Source organism: Rhyacophila brunnea, unplaced genomic scaffold, assembly GCF_057557595.1.
Source record: "Rhyacophila brunnea isolate RB1 unplaced genomic scaffold, BYU_Rbru_1.0 scaffold_5, whole genome shotgun sequence".
NCBI lineage: Eukaryota > Metazoa > Arthropoda > Insecta > Trichoptera > Rhyacophilidae > Rhyacophila > Rhyacophila brunnea.
In genome coordinates, this window is record NW_028233170.1 from 39,623,033 (window position 1) to 39,643,359 (window position 20,327).

Consider the following 20,327-nt stretch of genomic DNA (forward strand, 5'->3'; position numbering starts at 1 on the left):
TATATAGGTAATTAATGTGGAGCCTAAAATTTTGCTAAATAGTAATGATTACATAAATTTAGTATTCCGACATGCCGATATTTTTCAAGAAAATACATTCTTTTTTTGTTTTAAAATATGACGGCCCTATAGGAACGTCAACACCCCACTTAACACCTCTTTTTTGGTCCTTTAAGTACTTCCACTAAACAACCCCTTTTATGTTCGCAGGTGAAGAATCCACACAGAAACAGCGCAAAGGCTTCTTCAAGAACTTCTGGAAGCGCTCTCGCCATTATTCCTTGGAACATCCGTGAGGCAGCGCCCCCTCTTCATTCTTCTTACTTTGCGTGTGAAGATGATTGATTTGACGTGGGCCTTCCGCATCCATCGTCCAACTGACCGGTCCTTCCCGATTGAATGAACCATTCAGGAGAGACTATTATTGCAACGTTTAAATACAACCGACCCCTAATAAGACGGCACGATTCACAGCACACATCTTTTCAGTACATTACCTATGTGTAAATTCACTTATTAAACTAGGCACGATATGTTTTGTGAAAATTATCTCCAGCTAATGGACCATACCATAACGAATATAAATTTGACACATTAAAATTTGATCAAACGTAATATAATTTGCATTAATAAAATAACATTGTTATTGAATTTAAAAAATAATCTTGTATTGTCGAAATGGATTGTTTATATTTTTATTTTGTTTATTACGAATTTATTGAATTGAGCCTTACTTTATTAGTATGCATTCATATTCTATGTTAGTAGTAAGCGAGAAAAATATTTCGACAATGTGAAATAAAATGTATTCATAGTATGTAACATTCTTTAATTAAGGATATTTGTACATAATTGGTAAATAATTTAAGTAATTTAACTTTTTTCACAAATATTTAATAAAAAAAATCTCTCAACTGTTCGATGTCAACATGAACCCACCCGTTACAGAGAGTTAATCGACGAGTGTTAAACATGTACATGTATTCAAAAGCAATAGGGTTTTAAACACAAAATCTTACAAAAGTATTATAGATATTACAACTAAATAGAATTGCTTGGTCCATGAACTTGTTTTGTTATTAACATCAAATACTAGATTGGAAGAGATTAATGTTTGTATAAATTAATGAGAATACTGCATATTTTAAAGGTCATTCATAATGTAAGATTTAAAAACAGTAATTATTTCTCTATCGTCATGGATGTAGATTAGTAATAATTACGATCGATCACCGAATCTACAAATAAATATTACTTATTATGAATCATTAATTGCCAGTGGTAAAAAAATAATATAATCGAGTGGTGTGTAGAGTATGTATTCAGGTATTTTTATACCGTATTTAATCTTCAAAAAACGCAGTACGTTTATCATATGAAATGCTTAGATCACAATTCTGTAATTTAATCCAATAACCGACGCCAGTTTTAGACATAGCTAGGGTAGAAGATCACATCTTGTGCGGCAGTTCTAAATTAACTTCTGGCGTAGATGTTGAAAGTCGTATGGAAAGTTATCTAATCTCGGAAATGTAGCGATATCGTTCAGAATGTTGATGATATTCATTTAAACTTAAACTAAAGAATTAATTTACAAATATGGCGGAAGACACTCGCTGCTAATTCAGATAATTTAGTAAACGGGCAAGATTAAAGATTTTTTATGTAATAAATTAAAATATATATATGGAGAAGTAAAGTCTTCTATAAAATTAATATATTCACGTCGCAGTGGACTCGATGGATCCTTGACAAATAGAACTGAAACGGTCAACGCTATATAACATTACTCGCTAGCCCTACGAACTTACATGCTATCACTTTAGGGTGAACTTCTTTAAAAAATAATGATTGTCGGATTTACTTACATTATAATAATAATATTATGCTACTCTTATTACGTTCAGTATGTATTTATGTGTACGTATTTTGTGTTACTAATGTTATTGTCTTGTATAATGTAGATTTTGTCAAAAAATAAAGTGTAATTCGAAAAAATATTCACGATTTTATTATTTAAAGAATCGTTATACGTATTTGTGTAAAACTAACTGATGTTAAAATGTCAGGAAGATTTTTTTTTTTTTGATGACATTAATTAAGCTCCTTGAGAGGACAGGTTCGAGTGAAATCATTCCCAATAGTATCATGATAACTTTACTCATAACCAATATTTTAAATATTTTTAGGAGAAAAACATCATATAACAGGAGGAAATGGTTAACTCGATGTACCTATAAGCTAAGGTTAACTCATTTTTTTACTGGTGATGGCAGCGCTTCTCTCTACACTCTTGTGTCTTGAGATTTTGCGATTTTCAAGAACTCCTCAAATCGCTTAAAACCTTCTAAATATACAACTAATCTATTGTCGATATTGGTTCAGGTTTATTTTCAAACAGTGCCAAATCTGTTTTAACCCACTTACCGACAAGGAGATGCAAACGTTGTGTTGCTTTAGCAATTTATGCCACACATTATGAAGGTGACCAGAGTGTTGTAAGGTCGTGTTTGGTTTGTTGCTTGTAGGTAAACACAAACCGTCAAAGAAGAAGTGAATATTTCGCATTTTCTCAACTTGTCAAAACGTGATTTCACAAAATTTTAAAACTACCTCCTGTGTCTATTCTATACACAAGACTGCTATCGGCAGCTATCGAGGGTAGTTTAATTAACAATAATTGTTACAAGCGCTATGTTTTAACGGCACGTCTCTTGGCTGTGTTAAATTTCAGAGCGATATGGACAGTTTTGACTGTTTAAAAGGCTACTTATTATAACAATTATAATACTTAAATACGAACACATGATAAACTACCTTCGTTAACCGCCGATAGGTCTTGTGTATAGAATAGCGGTATCGGTACTCATTGTGTAGTGTCGTCCTACATACTTACGTCTTTTAGTATTCGATCTCTGATGAAATATGATACGCCATGGGTCCGTTAGCTGCAGTGTGCATAATATTATATACGGAGTGGTGTAAATGTTTATGTTGGGCATCTGACGAGGTGAGTAAAGCAGTAATGACAAATACAAGTTGTTTGCTTGCAGTTCTTCATTTAATGGAGATAATTAACAAACAAAATGAGTTTTATTACAAATATTTGAGTGACAAACAGGGCAATAAAATATTGATATGGCTCAGAAGGTAGCCTGAAACTCCCAAAATTAACTTAGAGCGAAGCGAAGTCCACGACGACGCTTCGTTTCACGGAGCTCGATCTTCCCGATCGATTATATCGTTCGGAAAATTCACCGACGAGCCATCGGATCCGAGTAATACTTTTTACATTGTAGGCCGAAAATCGGTCGCGGATGATTGATGGTGACAATGAGGACCGGCGGTGATAAAAGCCAATTAAAAACCTTATGGATTTTATAATACAAATTTATTTTATATCATCAGATAGACACAGTATCCCTTTCGCATATTATATGAAACAATTTACAAAGCTATAGTAATATCGTTTTTATGACATTTGATAAACAGAACAATATGTATACACCCTCCTCACCTTTGCAAGCTTTAATTTATAAAAAAATCTATAGTAAAAAGTAAATTTATCGAGCGCTTCGACGAAGATATAATATTGCTTACGAACGGAAAACAACGTCGGCAACGAAATTAGCGATTTAGCACATTATAAATTGTCAATCGAAAACTTCTGGGCCTTCCGACATTGGCATTGTCATTATCATTATCTCACAAGGCAGGTAGGTGCAGGTGTATAACAAAGACGTGTGTATTGAAAAGGCGTAACGGGGCAGAGGGTGCGGGAAGCCTGCACCGCGCGACCCCCTTCAATTTTTTTTTTATCTTTGAGCTTTCCTCCTCTTCTTCGCTCGTCGGCCTGGCGACGGAGGCTGGCGCTTCTCGTCCTCCACACTCCACAGTTATGGCATACAGATACACGAATAAAAACACTGCTCCGAAACGACACCGGATAACGACACTTTCGGAAGCGAACAGAAGTCAAATAAAAACAGGACTAGAGATTTTTCGTTAAAAATCCTAATTTATTAGATTTACTTTCAGTATCAAATATTTCTGCTGGAAAAGCGCATACACAAAATGCTTACTGTAATATTTAACTTATTTAGACACGGTTCTCTTTCCCGCCGTACATGTCGTCGAAATTTTGACATAATTAAAAGTAGAGAGAGACGAGAGTACGATCGGTTATCATTGTGCTGTGCAGCGCATATTAAAGTATACAATACGAATGGAGATGTACGATGGGAAAGAGACTAGACACGGAGAAGATGAAGATGTACGGGGCCAGAGGGCGAGGGTCCGGGGCGCGGCGGAGGCGGGCGGCGCGCACGGCCCGCTCCGCAGCGCCTCCGGACCCTCTCAAACCGCAACAATTATTATTATAGTTCATATCAAAATCATAGAGACGAGTGCCGGAAGACGCGAAGATGCGGAGTTCACAGATGGGTCGGCGACCCGCGCCTGCCGACACTCGTCAATAGGGCCCGCGCCCACTTCTTCGACATATTATACACAAACTGGCCGATCTCACAACTTAAAGAATGCCAGAACATGTCAATGTTCCGTATCATTTTATAGAATATACAAAATGTAATTAATTACTTATTTCCTGGTGGAAAAACAATTATAGTAATCTTAAAGTAGTAGTCCTCAGATCACGGCTCGCTTCTGCAAAGAAAAGAAACACGTTTTTAATAACAACGCCACAGTCGACAGATGCACAGTTGTTGATGCAAGTGAACATATTATATTGACAATTCTCTGATCAGCTGATATTCAGTGCTATTCAATGTCTATATACCCCCTTCCTCATACACACCCCAGTAATATAAATTAGCTGCATTTCTAATATACGTAAGCACAATTTGTGAAAGGGTCAAACACGATCAGAGAAATGTTTTACATGTATTTAAAATCTATTGAATTTTTTCCAAATTACCTCTAGTATCCACAGGTAATTAAGTAATCTCCTAGCTTTTCCACTACAGACGCCGCTTGCTGGGGTTGAATAGGTTCCTCGTAAAGTGATACTACGACGGCTGTGGACAAAGAAAAAACGACGAATTAGAACTACAATTAATTAACGTTGTTTGTAGTGCTTGTCATAACAATTAAAATTGTTTTTAGAAAAATGACTATAGCGAATCTAATTCAACAGAAAAATAACGCTAACAATACAGTAGTTGGTAATTTTTGCATATAATCGTGAATAATTCGCCGACACTGCCCTTGATCAAATTGAAGTAGTAACATTATGTCGACGAGAGTAAAACTGACCAACCACAATACACGTGGGTTGCGTACGTCGTAAGTAACGTTCAATTTCTTCTTACGAATGATGTCGTTAACGCAGTATGAGATGTCAAAAACCAAGTCTCAAATAAATGCTATCACATGTTTTTTATTTTGATGGACCAAATAATAGGTCTCGACAATAATTTTGTTTTATGACAACCCTGGTAGCAAAAAGTCTAGAAGCTCGACATATAAGATTTAAAAATCGGTTGCTTTCTTCATATTTACATTTATTATTCGCATTGATCACAATATGATTAAATAACTATGCCACTTCAATTTTGACATAACATAAAATGGCTAACTCTAATGTAATGTGTTCAATACGATAATCAAAGATGTTTAAAAAAAATCAACGGTAAACAATGGATGGACAGGACAGATGGATCCAAGTATTCCAAGTGATTAAAATAAAAGTGGATAAGCCGAAGTTACCATATGTCATATTTGTTATTAACTATACTTGTCGGTTAAACTTATAACGACGTTTAAAAAAACTTAAGTATGTGACAGCGGTTCCCGTATGGGTCGCGAAAAATGTAAAACATTTTTGTTTGAGATATGCAAACCAAATAATTTAAAAAGTGTACACACACGTCAGTTTAAATACTCGAGATTTTTTTGAAGAGCTATTAAAAGCTCTCATTTATATTAATTAATAAATTCGGGGCGGAAATAAATAGGTATTTGAAGGGAAACGGCGCTCGGACGACATAAAAAAATATCTCCGCAAAATAAGTATTTTCAAATGTTTACATTTTTCATTTCCACATTTAGGCACTGTAGATGCGATAAAGATTCTGCTGCGTTTTGCAACTACCTAAATTTGTAAAAAAAATATTATAATCTGTGTGCAGTAGGAAAGAGGCTGTAAGTCTTAAAAATTTAATTGAATATGACAATATAGTAACAATGCATATAAATGAGAGAAGGGTCGAGTTGAATCAGCGCTTCTAAATTACTAAATTCGAAAATGTATGGAGTTCCATACCAAGCGATTCAATAATCCCTGAAAAGTAGTAACTTTAGGTTATCCCCTTTTCCTTTCGCACATCTGTTCAGAAGGATATATCTATACTCTTATGAACTTGAAAACAAAGCAGATAAATTACTTTCACACAGCGTGTTACCAAAAAACGAAACACCGTTTTTTCCCAAACCAACAAGTCTGAAGATTTTTTAAATTATTTTATTTCTTCAATCCCTTGTATTCTTATCGTATGTGTTATCATTGCAGCACATGCAGCTTACAATCTGTGATTAATTATCGGAAACATTCGAAGAGCTGAGGATTTAATAGGAGAGTTCGAGTTAGTAAATCGATCTCACAATAAATTAGTGTTTACCAGACATTTTTTATGAAACTTGAAACTTTTCGTAAACAAGAGTTACATCCAAAAACGCCCACCCCTTGTAGTACAATGTGATAAATATGGGCATATAATAATTTTCGCGAATTTATTGTGGCTTTGATGTTTTTTGGTATCTTTATAATGAGTAATTATATATAACAATATCCGGTAACTCGTCACGAATGGCTTCACATAATATCTAATATAGAAGAACGAAAACGTCATATTCGCATTACAGTATTTGCACACACACTACATTGTGTGTAAACAATGACTAATTAATAATGTAATATTGAAAAAATACAGTGGCTTCAAAACATAAATGAAACGATTCGGTGATCGCAGGCACATATAAAAAAAAGTACAGAGGTACAAGTATGTGTTCGTCGATCGAAGATAAATTATAATGTGGCCAAACGCACAACTTTCTCCCCACAGAGGCAGATCTTCACAGTGATCCACAAATTCATCAGTCAATCAATATCAATCTAAACTTACGATGTAGGCAACTTCGCATGAAATGGTGAGAATAGTATTATTTATAAAAAAAAAACAATATGTTCGCTATAATATAGCGAATTGAGAACTACTTGGAAAACAATACAATTAAATTAGATTTCAAAGAAACCAGCATTATTTTATAAATGTGGACGTGTCTAATTTAGACATTCCAATTTATTAATTTAAAAGAAATATAACACACCTCACGAAAAACTCCACATACGACGTTGAGCATGAAAATTGTAGATGGAATGTGCGAATAGTTAATTAAAAAAACGCACTTTACATTTATTGATTATATGAGATAACGAATTAGTTGAGATGAGTTACGTAATATAACATACATAAATGGGTGGTACACAATAATATAAAATTGGATTTTTTTGTTTCAGTGGCTAGATAAAACATATTTCTATATTGTGTGTATTATCACAAGCGTAGCTCTACAATTTTCCGCATAAATGGCAATACTAGTATTGATAAGACATCAACTTGAAAGTGAATCATGTCCATTTTAACAGTAACGCTCCTTAAACATTAATTTGCCAATATTAATAAAGCCTGAATATACTTTATGTTCCGACCATTTATTTAAATTGATCCATGTACTATCAAAATAGGGTATATGAAGTGAAAACATTCCTGAATTTTACAAAGGAGTTTTAACTTAACCCTTAAATGCATGGTGTATTCATACGAATACACATCATAATACGGCATCTATTGTCTAAATCTTCCAAAATTTAGTGTTGACGTAATACTTTTAATCATTATCAAAGTCTATGCTTCCATTTAGTTTCACGTTTGACAACCAGATGACACAAATTTATTTTTTATTACGCTTTAACCACACCAATCTGACATTTCATCGAATCGTGACGTTTCTACATGTTTGAAGTGCTATATTTATGAAATAATAGATCTTCCAGTCCTATAAAAAATCATTTTATACTGAATGAAGATCAGTCAAGCAAAATTTTATAAAATATTTCAGATTTTTTTGTATATTTCTAGAATAATGTGATATTTACGTCTGTATTCATTCGAATACACCATGCATTAACGGGTAATATTTACCACATAGAAAGCTAATTTTTGTGAACATATTTTGGCCTTTTTAGATCAACTATGGCTTGGCGACACTATTTAACTGACAAGAAACTTGAAGAGTGTGCTAACAACTTATCTGACAGTGAGGATGGAATGGACTTCAGTGACGATGACAGTATTGGGGATCCAGAATTTCGACCAGAGATAGATGGAAGATGCAAGATGACGAAGCGGAAGTTTCCACTTATGATCCAAATGACGACCCACTATTGCAAATGGATGAGTCCTATGATAAACCAATACCTTCAACTTCAAGACTTCCACCTTCAAAAACTAATCCCCTAAAACTATTATGGAAAAGGAAAAATATAACACTGGATGAAGCCTGCTTATCTTTTTTAGGCAGAACACCACTTCTTCAAGAAACATTAGAGCTCAAAACACCTTAACAATTCTTCAATTATTTTTTTACCGATGGTATAGTTGAAGAAATAGTTGCTCAAACGAATTTGTTTTCCATTGAAAAAGACCCGAGTAAGCCCGTGGGAGTTTCTTGTATTGACATAAGGCAGTATATAGGTGTAATTATTTTTGTGCCTGTCTTTCGATATCCTGGCACTCGTTCATATTGGTCAGATGTATATCCGTTTTAACCAATAAAATCAACAATGCCTATAAATAAATTTGAAAAGATTCGTCACTTTCTGCTGAACCAAAATGCAACGCTTCTTCCCAGAACTGACTCTAACCACGATAGGCTACATAAATTAATTAGGCCTATTTATGGTAAATTAAATCAAATTATCTGTAAAATTCCTATGGAGCAGAGATTGTGTGTAGATGAGCTAATATGTTCGTCAAAAATTGGGCATTACATGAAGCAGTACATGCCTAAAAAGCCAAATAAATGGGGCTTCAAGTGGTTTGTACTGTGTGATGTGTCAGGCTTTACCTACCAATTTGAGATATACTCTGGACAAGAAAATGAGGCAAAAAACAGACTTCCGTCTGAACCAGGCCTGGGAGCAAGTGAGAATACTGTCGTCAGATTATTAAGAAATGCTTCAAAAAACATTAATCATATCGTGTATTTTGATAACTATTATATAGGACAATCTAGAATATATTGTGAGAAATGTGGAATCGTATTGTGCTTTAATCAAGCAAAAAATTGTTTTAAATTATTCCATAATGTATTATAAATTGTTTTGTTAGTAATTATAAGAATTTGATTTATAATTATAAGGTTTTAATTAAGTCTTTCAATTTTTCCATTTCATGTTGTAAACTTTCACTTTTATGAGCTAAATGCATGGTGTATTCATATGAATACAAATGGTTTTTTTATTAAAATTTGTCCAAAAAATTATTTTTATTTTTTTTTATTATTTTTCCCATGTTATAGACAATCAACCACATATGAATATATTTTTTTAATCAAAATCGGAAAAATCATGCATTTAAGGGTTAAAGGTCCAAATATTTCAGGATCCATTTGATGGACTTGATCCATAATTATTGTGAACCACACATATAATATGTATATGCCAACTAAAATACCCATTACCGATATTAATCGCCGGTAATCTGATCACATTGAAGGATTTCCCATTACTCCATCAATATAAATAACGTTAGCAAATCAGGTAGACTAGACAAACATTACAAAAAAAACTAAACAAGCCCATCCAACTTTCCTAAAAATGTTTTTCTTAATTTCATTAGAATGTTAGATTGGTGTTGGGTGGTGTACGTTCGTTTTTTTATTATTTAATAACGACTGTCCGACAAAAATGTATCACGCCGCTGACATAGATGCAACAAAGACCTTGACCTTGCATCTACAGCGCCGTGGACGAAGAACAGCTGATAGTGTGATAACGGTGGTTTGTATGAAAATATAGCACTACTGTCTATTACACGATTACGTCTTTCAGTTTTACTGCCCGAAATGACGAAGTACTGAATAAAGTTTATTATCAATGATCAAATGTAAACAACATGGTACGTATACCAGTGGCGAAGGGTGGAGGTGGGCTGTTAATATCGGTTATACATAGTGCGTGCTAAACTATATCAGTCATACGTATTTGTTTTTATTGAACTAAGGCTACAATTTACAGATGGTCAGTTTTTTTAAAATCAATTAAACCCTGTCTAAGCCAAACCGTAATAGTTTTGTTACGCTATGGACGATCCGACCAAATAGTACAAACTTCTTTGTTTTCGTTGAATTAACAATACGTAATATTACATATGTTGATTGATTAAGCCCTGCCTGAAACAAACCATAACAGATCAAAAATATTATTCGATCTACAAATATATCCTAAATTATGTATGATTTAATGTTTATGGCATAATTTTAGATATTTTCTAGATAAATGAACATTTTTTTAGTATTATCCATTATGGCTTGGTTTCCCCGCAGGGCGTAATTAAATTTTAAAAACTAACCAACATCATCTGCAAACTGCAGTCTTAGTTCAATGAAAACAAATACGTATGACTGACAAAGTTTAGTGTGCACTATTTATGTCAGATCTAACAGCCAACCTCCACTCTTCGCCACTGACGTATACATATTATTCTGATTATAAAACATGCAATTGGTATGGCGGTATAGACTTATAGAATAAATACATAATATAGAATTAAAAGCACTTTCCACACGATTTGTGTCACTTTTCACTACACTTGTCACAGTCCACTCTTTCGAGAAATACATCCGAAAGAAAATCACTGCATCCGGTCGGTTATCATAAGAGCACGTGTAATAATTGAATAATAGAAGATGCCTCACCTTGTTGGGTTTTCATGCAGTGGACTCCGATTTTGCCGAGCTTTGCTCTTACTACTCGATCTGAGCCGCTAAGGTAGATGTACCTCTGTCCCGCCAGCGTTACACCACTACTGGTAAGAATAGATTGGTTATCGAAGCCTTGTACAAGTTTTGCCAATTCCTCCTTTGATACCTGCGAAAAAGAGAAACGAACACATATTAATTACATTTGCATACTACATCGACATTTTTGAATGTTATACAATAATAATTATGTAGGTACTTAGATTTAGATATGAGCGATTGGAGTTTTCCCAATTCTCAATGTGAGGGAGATAAAAATACGCCATTTTGGGATGTCAGTTGATTTTTAATTAGTCAAGGGATTTAGAGAATAGTGAACTCAGGATCGGTGAAACCAGTATAAAATGTGCTACAACGTGCTTGTCCAGTAACTCTACCAAGGCAGGTAATAATATTACTCACGATATTCTAATCAAGATGTTGAGTTTTCTTCGAGATTTCTGTGGTTCCCCTATAAAAATCGCTGAAGGCAGATTCAGTTGGACACTTCCCCAGAGTTTGTATGAGAATAATAATTGGTATTTTTTGTGATATCACTTCCATGTTTGGGCTCCGTCGCAAAAGATTTTCTTGTAACAACCCAAACAAAAATGTTCATAAATCGATATAGGTACCTACATAGTATATTAATGTGTAAAAACGTTGATGATCCGTTATCCCGGTTACGTGTAAATTGTACGTATTACATTTCGCCGTAGCATTGTTTACCGTGAGCTGTCGTACCGGAAAGAAATTCATGTATAGCATTGAGATTTAAAAAAAACGTTCGTGAAGCATTGCAGACAGTACTGTTCAAGTTTTATTAGATTAATTTGGTATTGATTGGCATCAAATGTTTGATTATTATAATCAGATATTTGATAGATACGAGAACCTACCAGAATTGTATACAAATTGTACGATATGATTGCATTTCTAATTTACTTACCTACTAGTCCAGTCAATGAGTGCTTAATAGATGGGTGTAGACTGCATGGAATATGCGAGAATTTTCGACTTCAGGACTTTGTTAGGAGTAGCTAGTAAGTCAACATACTAAAAGTCCCTGCCCCTGGGAGGTGAGGAGCTTAAGACGGGAGAGGGGTCGAAAGGTTCCATTTTTTTAGTGTTTCGTTTATATCTCGGAAACGGTGCACATGCACCGTACATAGAAAAAAAATGTTTCAAATAAAAAGAAAGCTAATTAAATTTCCTACAAAATTGTCTCTATACATTTTTGTCGATTTCCCAACGGTTTCCGAGATATACGTTATTGAAAATCAAAAAGTGAAAAACCAAAAAATGGAACCTTTGACCCTCCCTCCCGCTTTTGAAGTCAAAAATTCTCGCATATTCCATGCACTCTACAATACATTCATTGACTGGACTATACCTATTTTTGTCTATCCCTTCTATTCCGGTGGTTTAATAACATATTTTTGAGTGGTTCATTTAGGTGGAATTGATTTCAATATTTTATACAGTCATCTAAATAGAAATCCGATAGAACATCTCACGATGAACTGTGTACTGCATACGTACAAATTTCAATTCGACATAAGAGAAAAACAAATAATAAGAACATTATTATTCTAGTGAAAGGATTTATTGGTACTTCGCAAATTACACAGATTTTAAATCATATGTTTCTTGATTTCACAAAAATTCGCTATTATTATCAAACATTAAAACAAATCTGAATTCCAGCAAATTCAATGTCAAGAAAAAGAGCTGGATTCCGGGATTGCAGATCCCCATCCCCCAGTGTCAACATTTTTTTTACAGAAATGATTATGGAATCATCGATCAAAATACGCGTTCTATTTCATATCAAATCAACTCTAGGTGATAAGTAGGTGGACTGGATTCGAGTGGTCAGCATATAAGATGAAAACGGGCTAAATTGCCCACCATCTAGCGGAAAATAGCGCAAGCTTTTACTCAGGACTGACATCTCAAGACCTATTCGTCACCGTTATAATTTTCGCATATTGCACATAGCAATGAGAAAAATAATCAAGAGGTAAAATAGCAGTTGACATAATATGCAATTCTCTGTGGATAATCGTTCCATGGGAACCTTATAAGGTCACAAGATCGACCTCCTGCACAGGGGTATATTAAATAATAAAAAAGGTCAGTGAAAGTGCGTGGCAGCCGATCGATGCAAGATTGAGGAAATTGGATAGGCGTCAGTAGAGCAGAAAAAAACTGATAATTCAGCAGATAAAGATAATTCTAGCCAACCCTATTATACTGATCCTATGATTATTCATAAAAATACCGACTAATAATAAAAATAATTATTGGAATGTTTGAAAGCAAAAATAACATTGTAAATATTGTAGGCGTGGAACCGTACGTCAACAGCTGTTTTCGAGTACAACTCTTTCCAAGTACCTACAATAAATAATACCTATACGTGTCGTGTGCGCCCGAATAATTTCGTAAGAAATCTGACGTTTCTAATAAAAATGAACGATCGTACGATCGACCTGCCGATACAATTACAGTACATCATGTCTATTGCAAAAATTATAAAAAAGATTGACTTTTATTCCTGTTGGGTTGTCTCCGAATTCGTGGTGCATCTCACAATCGCTGTGAAAAGTTTTCGATTGAAAGAATAATCTTAATCTCGCTGAAATGAAATCGAAGGTTCTCCGATGCCATGAGAACCGATAAACGCAGACGTGTTCAACTCGCGGGCCGCGAGCGTCTCAAATGTGTAGCGAAAAATCTGCGACCGTATTTTCCTTTTTAAACTTTAAACACGCGAATTTGTGAACAGGTTCAAAGCTGTCTAGAAAAATATCAATCTTTCAGTATATTAGTGACATAAATAACTGCATTACCTAAGAATTTTCAAACAGGTATGTATGATTCGGATCAGAGCTTTTCAGAGGCGTTCAACGATTTATCTACAATATACATACATACTACTTTAATCAAAACCTGGATGGGTGTTTCTGCAACTGTTTCCTGCTTACTACCATTGTTCCACTACCACTACATTACTGGAATTATGTAACATGACCTGTCGTAGCGCTACAAGTAAAGAAATCCAAACGAAAAGAAATGTGAAAAATAGGAAACTGAATCAGGACAAATTTCAGGCTGTGGTAATTATGGTAATGGTAATACGTGTCACTAATCCCACGTTGTATCGATGAGTGTTATTTAATACAGAATAATAATGTTTTGACTAGATAGATAATATTAAATATAATATGCATGGATTAAATAAACATCCTCATTTCCTACAATGCGTTTTCAAATGTAACACAATAAAGTAGATACACGTGATTACATTACGATACGCAACCTACTAGGTACTGTCCGAATAATAAAAGAGTCACTGCTATTCCAATTTCCAAGTGGCTGCAAAGCGAGATGAAAGAACGAGTAGGTAAGTGGCCAACCGGGTACCTCTGCCTATCTACCTTCCACGAATACGCATGCCCAAGGTCACAGACACTGTCTGGCAGGTGAAAATGTTACACAATGGTGGATTTCAATTTACGAGTTCGGATAAAAATCTTTCGCGGATTTCCCTCCCAACTTTTCAATAAAGAATCAACAATTTCAGGAAGACGGTGTGTGGTTCTTTGGGGAACAATAAAAAAATAAATACCTACATCGAATTCATTATTGTGAGGAATATTAATAAAAGTAGATAAACAATAATAACTGTACGTCAAAACAACTGACGACAAGACTGTGTCTAATCCTATCTATCCAACGGTCTAAATCAGTTTTTGTATTCTACACAATATAGATTATAGATAAATATTGTCATACTATTTCAAATAAATAAAAAAGAAACATCGTGTTGCAATACAACCAATTGGATACACGTACCTATGTAACGAAACTTATAAAATTGAAAAAATCCGGAAAGTGACAATTTTAACAAACTAATCAATATTATTATTAAATATCGCTATTTTAGCATAGTAATTAATTGCACTTTTCAGGTGCGTGCAATTTTCATGTGTAACGTCAACTGGATTGATCTATTATTTATAGAAAACGTGGGATTGGACAAATAACTAAAAGAAAAATGTCGCAATATCAACACAGACTTTGCATTATACATAATATTAGAATTAGATATTTGGTTATCAATCATTATTCTGGTAAAAAAAAAACGAATAATTTAGTAAATTCGTTACAACCAACCTAGGTATTCAAGATTACATGAGTTTTAATTTAGTGTCTGTCCCATACTAAACTGCCATAATAATACATGTAAAAGTAAATCTTCCTGTTTCTTTAACTATGAGATTTCTAATAACGCAATCCTTCTACTGAGACCTTTCCAATTGAATAAATATATTATTTACCCTAGTACTCTCTATTGTCACTACATTCCAATTTAAAAAAGGCATGATACCTCACATTTAACCTTTTTTTTTAATATTCGCCTACCGCCCTACCTGAACTGACGTGCTGACGAAACCTATCCTAACTGATACTTAAAAACGTCGAAATATAACAAATAAACGATTTTATTTCAATTTAAATATATCTTATAAGTTATGCACGGCATAGGACACGCCTACCTAATAAGCACATTTTTATGATATATATGCAATGACGTATTATATATGCCACTATGGGAATTATTGTAGATGACGTTTGTAAGAACCAAACTGAGTGCACTTGGAAGTGCAATAGACGTTTCAGGACACATATCTACCATTTTATTATAGGTAGGTACATAAATAAAACTACAAAATGCATATCCTCACATTTACTCTTATACCTATGCATTCTCAAAAAAGTAATTTCACCTGTCAGTGGGCAGTTATTTGGATGCCTATCTATAGCTATACCATAGTCTACAACTCGACATGCCTAAATGTAGTATGGATATTTCCATTCTAGTAACAAATGATTAGAAGACCCCATTAAAACCCTAAGTATTGTTATTTTACAAATAGGTACATTGGGTAAAACCTGCATCAACGATGTCAAAAATAGACATACCGTGTGACAGAAGATTTATCAGTCAGCTGTCTGTTTTGGACTTTCAGGACGATATTTATAAAAGCATTCGATCGGTAGTAGGTATGTACATTGCAGCAAAATAAGCAGTAGAATATTTCACGTCATGCCGGTTGAAAATGCATTCTGGGGGCGGCGAAATAAGACGATTGCCGAAGACGTTGTGTCCAGTTTCAAGCACGTCAATACTATGTATTTAGAACGTCATCTCTAGCGGATTATTCTGGTTTATTTCCAGAAGAACGTTCGTTTTGACACAGTATCAAAAATAAATCACAGTGCAAACCGGTCATTCAAAATGACGTCATTTTAAAAAAAACTCCGTCAACTTGGTCTTTTTCACGGGGTAAGAAAAAATGGAACACATTTATATGAAACTGACATCGCATGCTCATTGCGTGCGGTGGGCAAACCATACAGATTTGTTTTTTACACCGTTTTTGATGTATGAACCGCCACAACCAGCAGTCAGATGTCGCCATCTTGTAAATGAGGATCATAAGAAAATGCGTCATGCTGAACACAAAAACTGAATTATACCAATATACTCAGCAGTAACCGACGTCAAAAAACTATACTGAATCAATATCACTACAAGGAATCAACACGTCAGCGGGAATATTGCACACAGATTGCAAACTTGACCGAAAAAGACGTGGGACAAAAGCCGGGAGCAAAAACGCCAGTTTGAAATAACTACGTGAAATTCTAGATATTAGAACTAAAATAGCATGCAGACATCTGATAAATGACATGCTGATGTGTCTGTTAATGATAATATATACAACAAAGCCTCAAATACATGTGTGGTAAACTTACTTCAAAATTATCCGATTTAGCCCATACATTTCCGTCGTGTCCGGCAATTGCGGCTTTTGTTACACACCGCGACGCCATCAACTGTTTATCAACATAATCCTGCCAGCTCATGATGGATCAGTACAATTTTCTAACACCTCAACTAACGAACACCGGGCCGCGCAGACCGACGAGCTTTACAATACTGTCTGCAAAATGGATGCAAGCTCAGACAGGAAACACAGGAATATTCTACGAAAGGGTGACGTACTACCGGCAACGTGTTCGATTATGCTCGCGTTTCGAAATCTGTTTGAAAATGATTCTTTCAATATACTGGTCATTTAGATTTTATTTTCTTACCTAAACCTTTTTAAAAAAAATCACGTTTAACTGTTGCATCAATTTCTACAAATTTAAAAAATACTTATCTTTACAAATTATAATAACTGTCTGAACGATTCTATAATATTGTAGGTACAATATTATTATTATTGTATTTTAATAGCAACAAAATTGTATAGTTTGTAAAAATTCGTATGGCAATTTATCATTTAAAATAAAACCAATTCAGTTAAACATGCATTCTTTGCAAATCGATCACAATTTCAATACATTGTCTGAAAACTATTTATAAATTATTGTCTATGGACATCCGGTTCTCATACATTCCGATCCGTTTCGAAATTTAAAGCGTTCGTACACATGCATGGAATTACTGTCGCAAATTGTGCTTATTCTGTTTACACGTAAAAGTGCTGTCTCTCCAATCTCATTCTTCAAAAGTAAGCGAGTCGCGAGGTTGTCATTTATACTACTATCTGACAGGTCGTATTGAAAATCGGAGCTCAAAATGAGTAGTTTGTTTTTTACCGGCGTGTTCTCTATCGCTGTACTGCGCAGGTGCAGATCGAAAATAATCTTACTTGCGCGCAATAAATCATCACAATTTGGAATCTCCCAATCCTGTTTGATTTAGGTATGCACACAATCTGGCTAACTGCAGGATAATGCTTCAAATAGACTCTATGACGATCGGTCATATATATGTCGAAAAACCCGTTTCTATTGTTGGCGTCCTGTGTCACAGGGTGTCACAGAGTGTAAATACAATGTCATAGCTGTCATACAATATGTATGTATAAATGTCGGAATGGCATAGATTTGATCATAGACACTAAAACGCTCTTAGCATATATGTGCCCGAACATCATATCGTCACCGTTCAGGCAAAAATCACCAACCCTGAAAATGGCAGTTTTGAGTTGAGTATGTCACCCGAAGCGTAAAATTATGTTCTTTAAGATGCAAAACTCACCACGGTACATTAGTTAGTAAAATTTTGCTTAAATCTGAATTATTTGTTTTTCACTAAATGACTTTCGATAAAATCTCAACAAGCAAAAGTCATTATAGGTGAATAAACATTATTGACTATATAAAAAAAAATCCAATGCAATCACATGCAAGCAAGTCACTATACTATGGATGGTGAGTTTTACTGATCCTTCTTTTGGCTAACATTGTTCAGATTATTAACAAGCAAAAGTCACCAAACCATAATTGAGCTACCTTGCCTCCTTCAAAACCTTCCAGATGTTTTAATTAGCATCAAAAAGTAAAATTACCTTAAAGAAATTATTAAGAAGACATGAGAAAATAATTTAATGTAGATAAAACCTTAAAAACATTAAAATCTGATTTTTCCTGCATTTTCAAACTTTCAAATTGCGATATCTCAAAACTATGTTTTTAGGGTTGGTGACTTTTGCCTGAACGGTGACGATATAGTCTATTTGAACCTTTATACATATTTCCCCATACATTTTCTTACTGTGCACAGTACATCCATGCACGTGTAAACGGGGTATTACATCTTTTATTAAAAATGTCAATTGACTTTTAACAAAATATTTATTACACCCAAGTTTTGTCATAATAATTTAATGTTTTTAAGTCCATTAATTTTCTCTGGACAGAATCGTTCTACTTCTCAACAAAGAGTAAGAACTTTTAAAAATCTCACCTACTAAATAATAATATTGTAATTTAATATATTTGATATTCAAAATTGGACATGAATTGTTTATCGAATAGATACATAATTTTTTTAAGAAAAACACAATACAGTATCTATTTTAATGTTTTTCGATTATAATAATAAATTAAGTCTATCAAAATACATGTCCTGATAATATTATGTATTTTTAAATACCTGTAATGCCTAGTCCAGATCAAGATATATAAATCGTCGCCTAAATGCGCGGAACTTGAAACTCCACTTTTGGCCCAAAATGAGTTAAGTATGCAGTGTTGTAGTAAATTTAATTGTCCATCGATCTGTTCATATATTGTAACTCCAAAAAAATATTTACTCTAGCAAAAGCACATTGTTCATTCCTTGTATCTCAGGCTCTATTATTTGTCAGTTTTCATACCTTGTAACTCCAGTAAAGTCATACAAAAAAGTCCACGCATGTTGCCTTCTATCAAACTCGATCATTATTTATGCTTTATATTAAATTTAATTAACCATGGCCCAAGAAAGTGGAAAGCAGTAAGTTTGGTTGTATATTTAATTATGCCAATGTATAATTTCGACCAGTGGTCCTCAGAAAGTTTCTGGTGGTCCGCGAATTTTTGGCGTCCAAATGCCTATGCTAAAAATTTCAATAAAATCCTTCAAAACCTATGCCTGCAAGTGTTTGAGCATTGTGTTTTTGTTCTTAAAATATATTAATGGTTTACGTGACAAAATCAACTGCGATCGTACGCTATTATATTATAAATAATGTTTTCTTTATGAGTTAGCGGTGCATAAAACGTCTCTGATATTTTCAGTAGTCCGCATGTGTAAAAAAGTTTAGAAACACTGATTTTGACCTTAGGGACAAATAAACATTTTAAACATAGTAGGTATGGGAGTTTGAGTCAGAAATTTGAATACCTGAATTGAAAGCTATTTCAGTGTAAGAAATATATAAATGCGATGTTTGCATGTCATACAAAATAAATAATTTAGATAGACTTGTACACCTCGTTCAGCAAGAAAAGAGAAAATACGGCAGAAGTAAAAAGGAATCTGACAAAATTACTGAAAAATATGTGTTTAGATTGGACTTACAATGTGTTTTGTTATATCCAAAATCTAATGTTTCCAGCGCATATTTTAAAACAAAACTTGCCATTCATAATTTTACCCTCTACAACCAAAAACGATTGGTGGTCATTGCTGTGTTTGGATTGAAGTCAAATGTGGGCTTACTACAAATTAGCTTTCTAGTGTAATAAGTGAATTTATTATTCCTTTTCTACCTCCTTCTGACGACTATAAAACCATTATTCTGTATAGTGATGGAGCTACAAACCAGAAAAATATGTAGTACTCGCTAATGCTTTATTAAATATTGCAATGCCACGTAATATCACCACTGTATAATAAAAAATGGAGAAGGACCATACTCAAATTGAGGTTGATC

The 20,327-nt window shown here is 34.1% G+C and overlaps 2 protein-coding genes across 2 annotated transcripts in view; one reads left to right on the forward strand and one right to left on the reverse strand.

Moving 5' to 3' along the window:
* Positions 1-2,000, forward strand: part of LOC147066403 (uncharacterized) — a 1,036,129-nt gene extending 1,034,129 nt beyond the window's left edge. Inside the window, exon 20 of the mRNA XM_085955214.1 lies at positions 211-2,000. Coding sequence (XP_085811340.1) covers positions 211-296 — 86 coding nt within the window. The 3' untranslated portion in view covers positions 297-2,000. The remainder of the gene's footprint in view (positions 1-210) is intronic.
* Positions 2,001-3,369: 1,369 nt separating this feature from the next.
* chic (profilin chickadee) lies at positions 3,370-17,055 on the reverse strand. The gene is made up of 4 exons (XM_085955211.1): positions 16,870-17,055; positions 10,999-11,170; positions 4,937-5,036; positions 3,370-4,665 (listed from the first exon to the last, which is right to left on the reverse strand). The coding sequence occupies exons 1-3, from the start codon at positions 16,978-16,980 to the stop codon at positions 4,939-4,941; spliced, it is 381 nt and encodes a 126-aa protein (XP_085811337.1). The 5' UTR covers positions 16,981-17,055; the 3' UTR covers positions 3,370-4,665; positions 4,937-4,938.
* Positions 17,056-20,327: the final 3,272 nt, after the last annotated feature.

What these genes read in the sequence shown, in the direction of transcription:
- chic (XM_085955211.1), bottom strand. Translation starts at nt 16,980, where the DNA reads ATGAGCTGGCAGGATTATGTTGATAAACAGTTGATGGCGTCGCGGTGT. An exon ending in CTAAATCGGATAATTTTGAA is followed by an intron (nt 11,171 to 16,869) that starts GTAAGTTTACCA and finishes TCTTTTTCGCAG; the next exon opens with GTATCAAAGGAGGAATTGGC. An exon ending in CTGCATGAAAACCCAACAAG is followed by an intron (nt 5,037 to 10,998) that starts GTGAGGCATCTT and finishes CTTTGTCCACAG; the next exon opens with CCGTCGTAGTATCACTTTAC.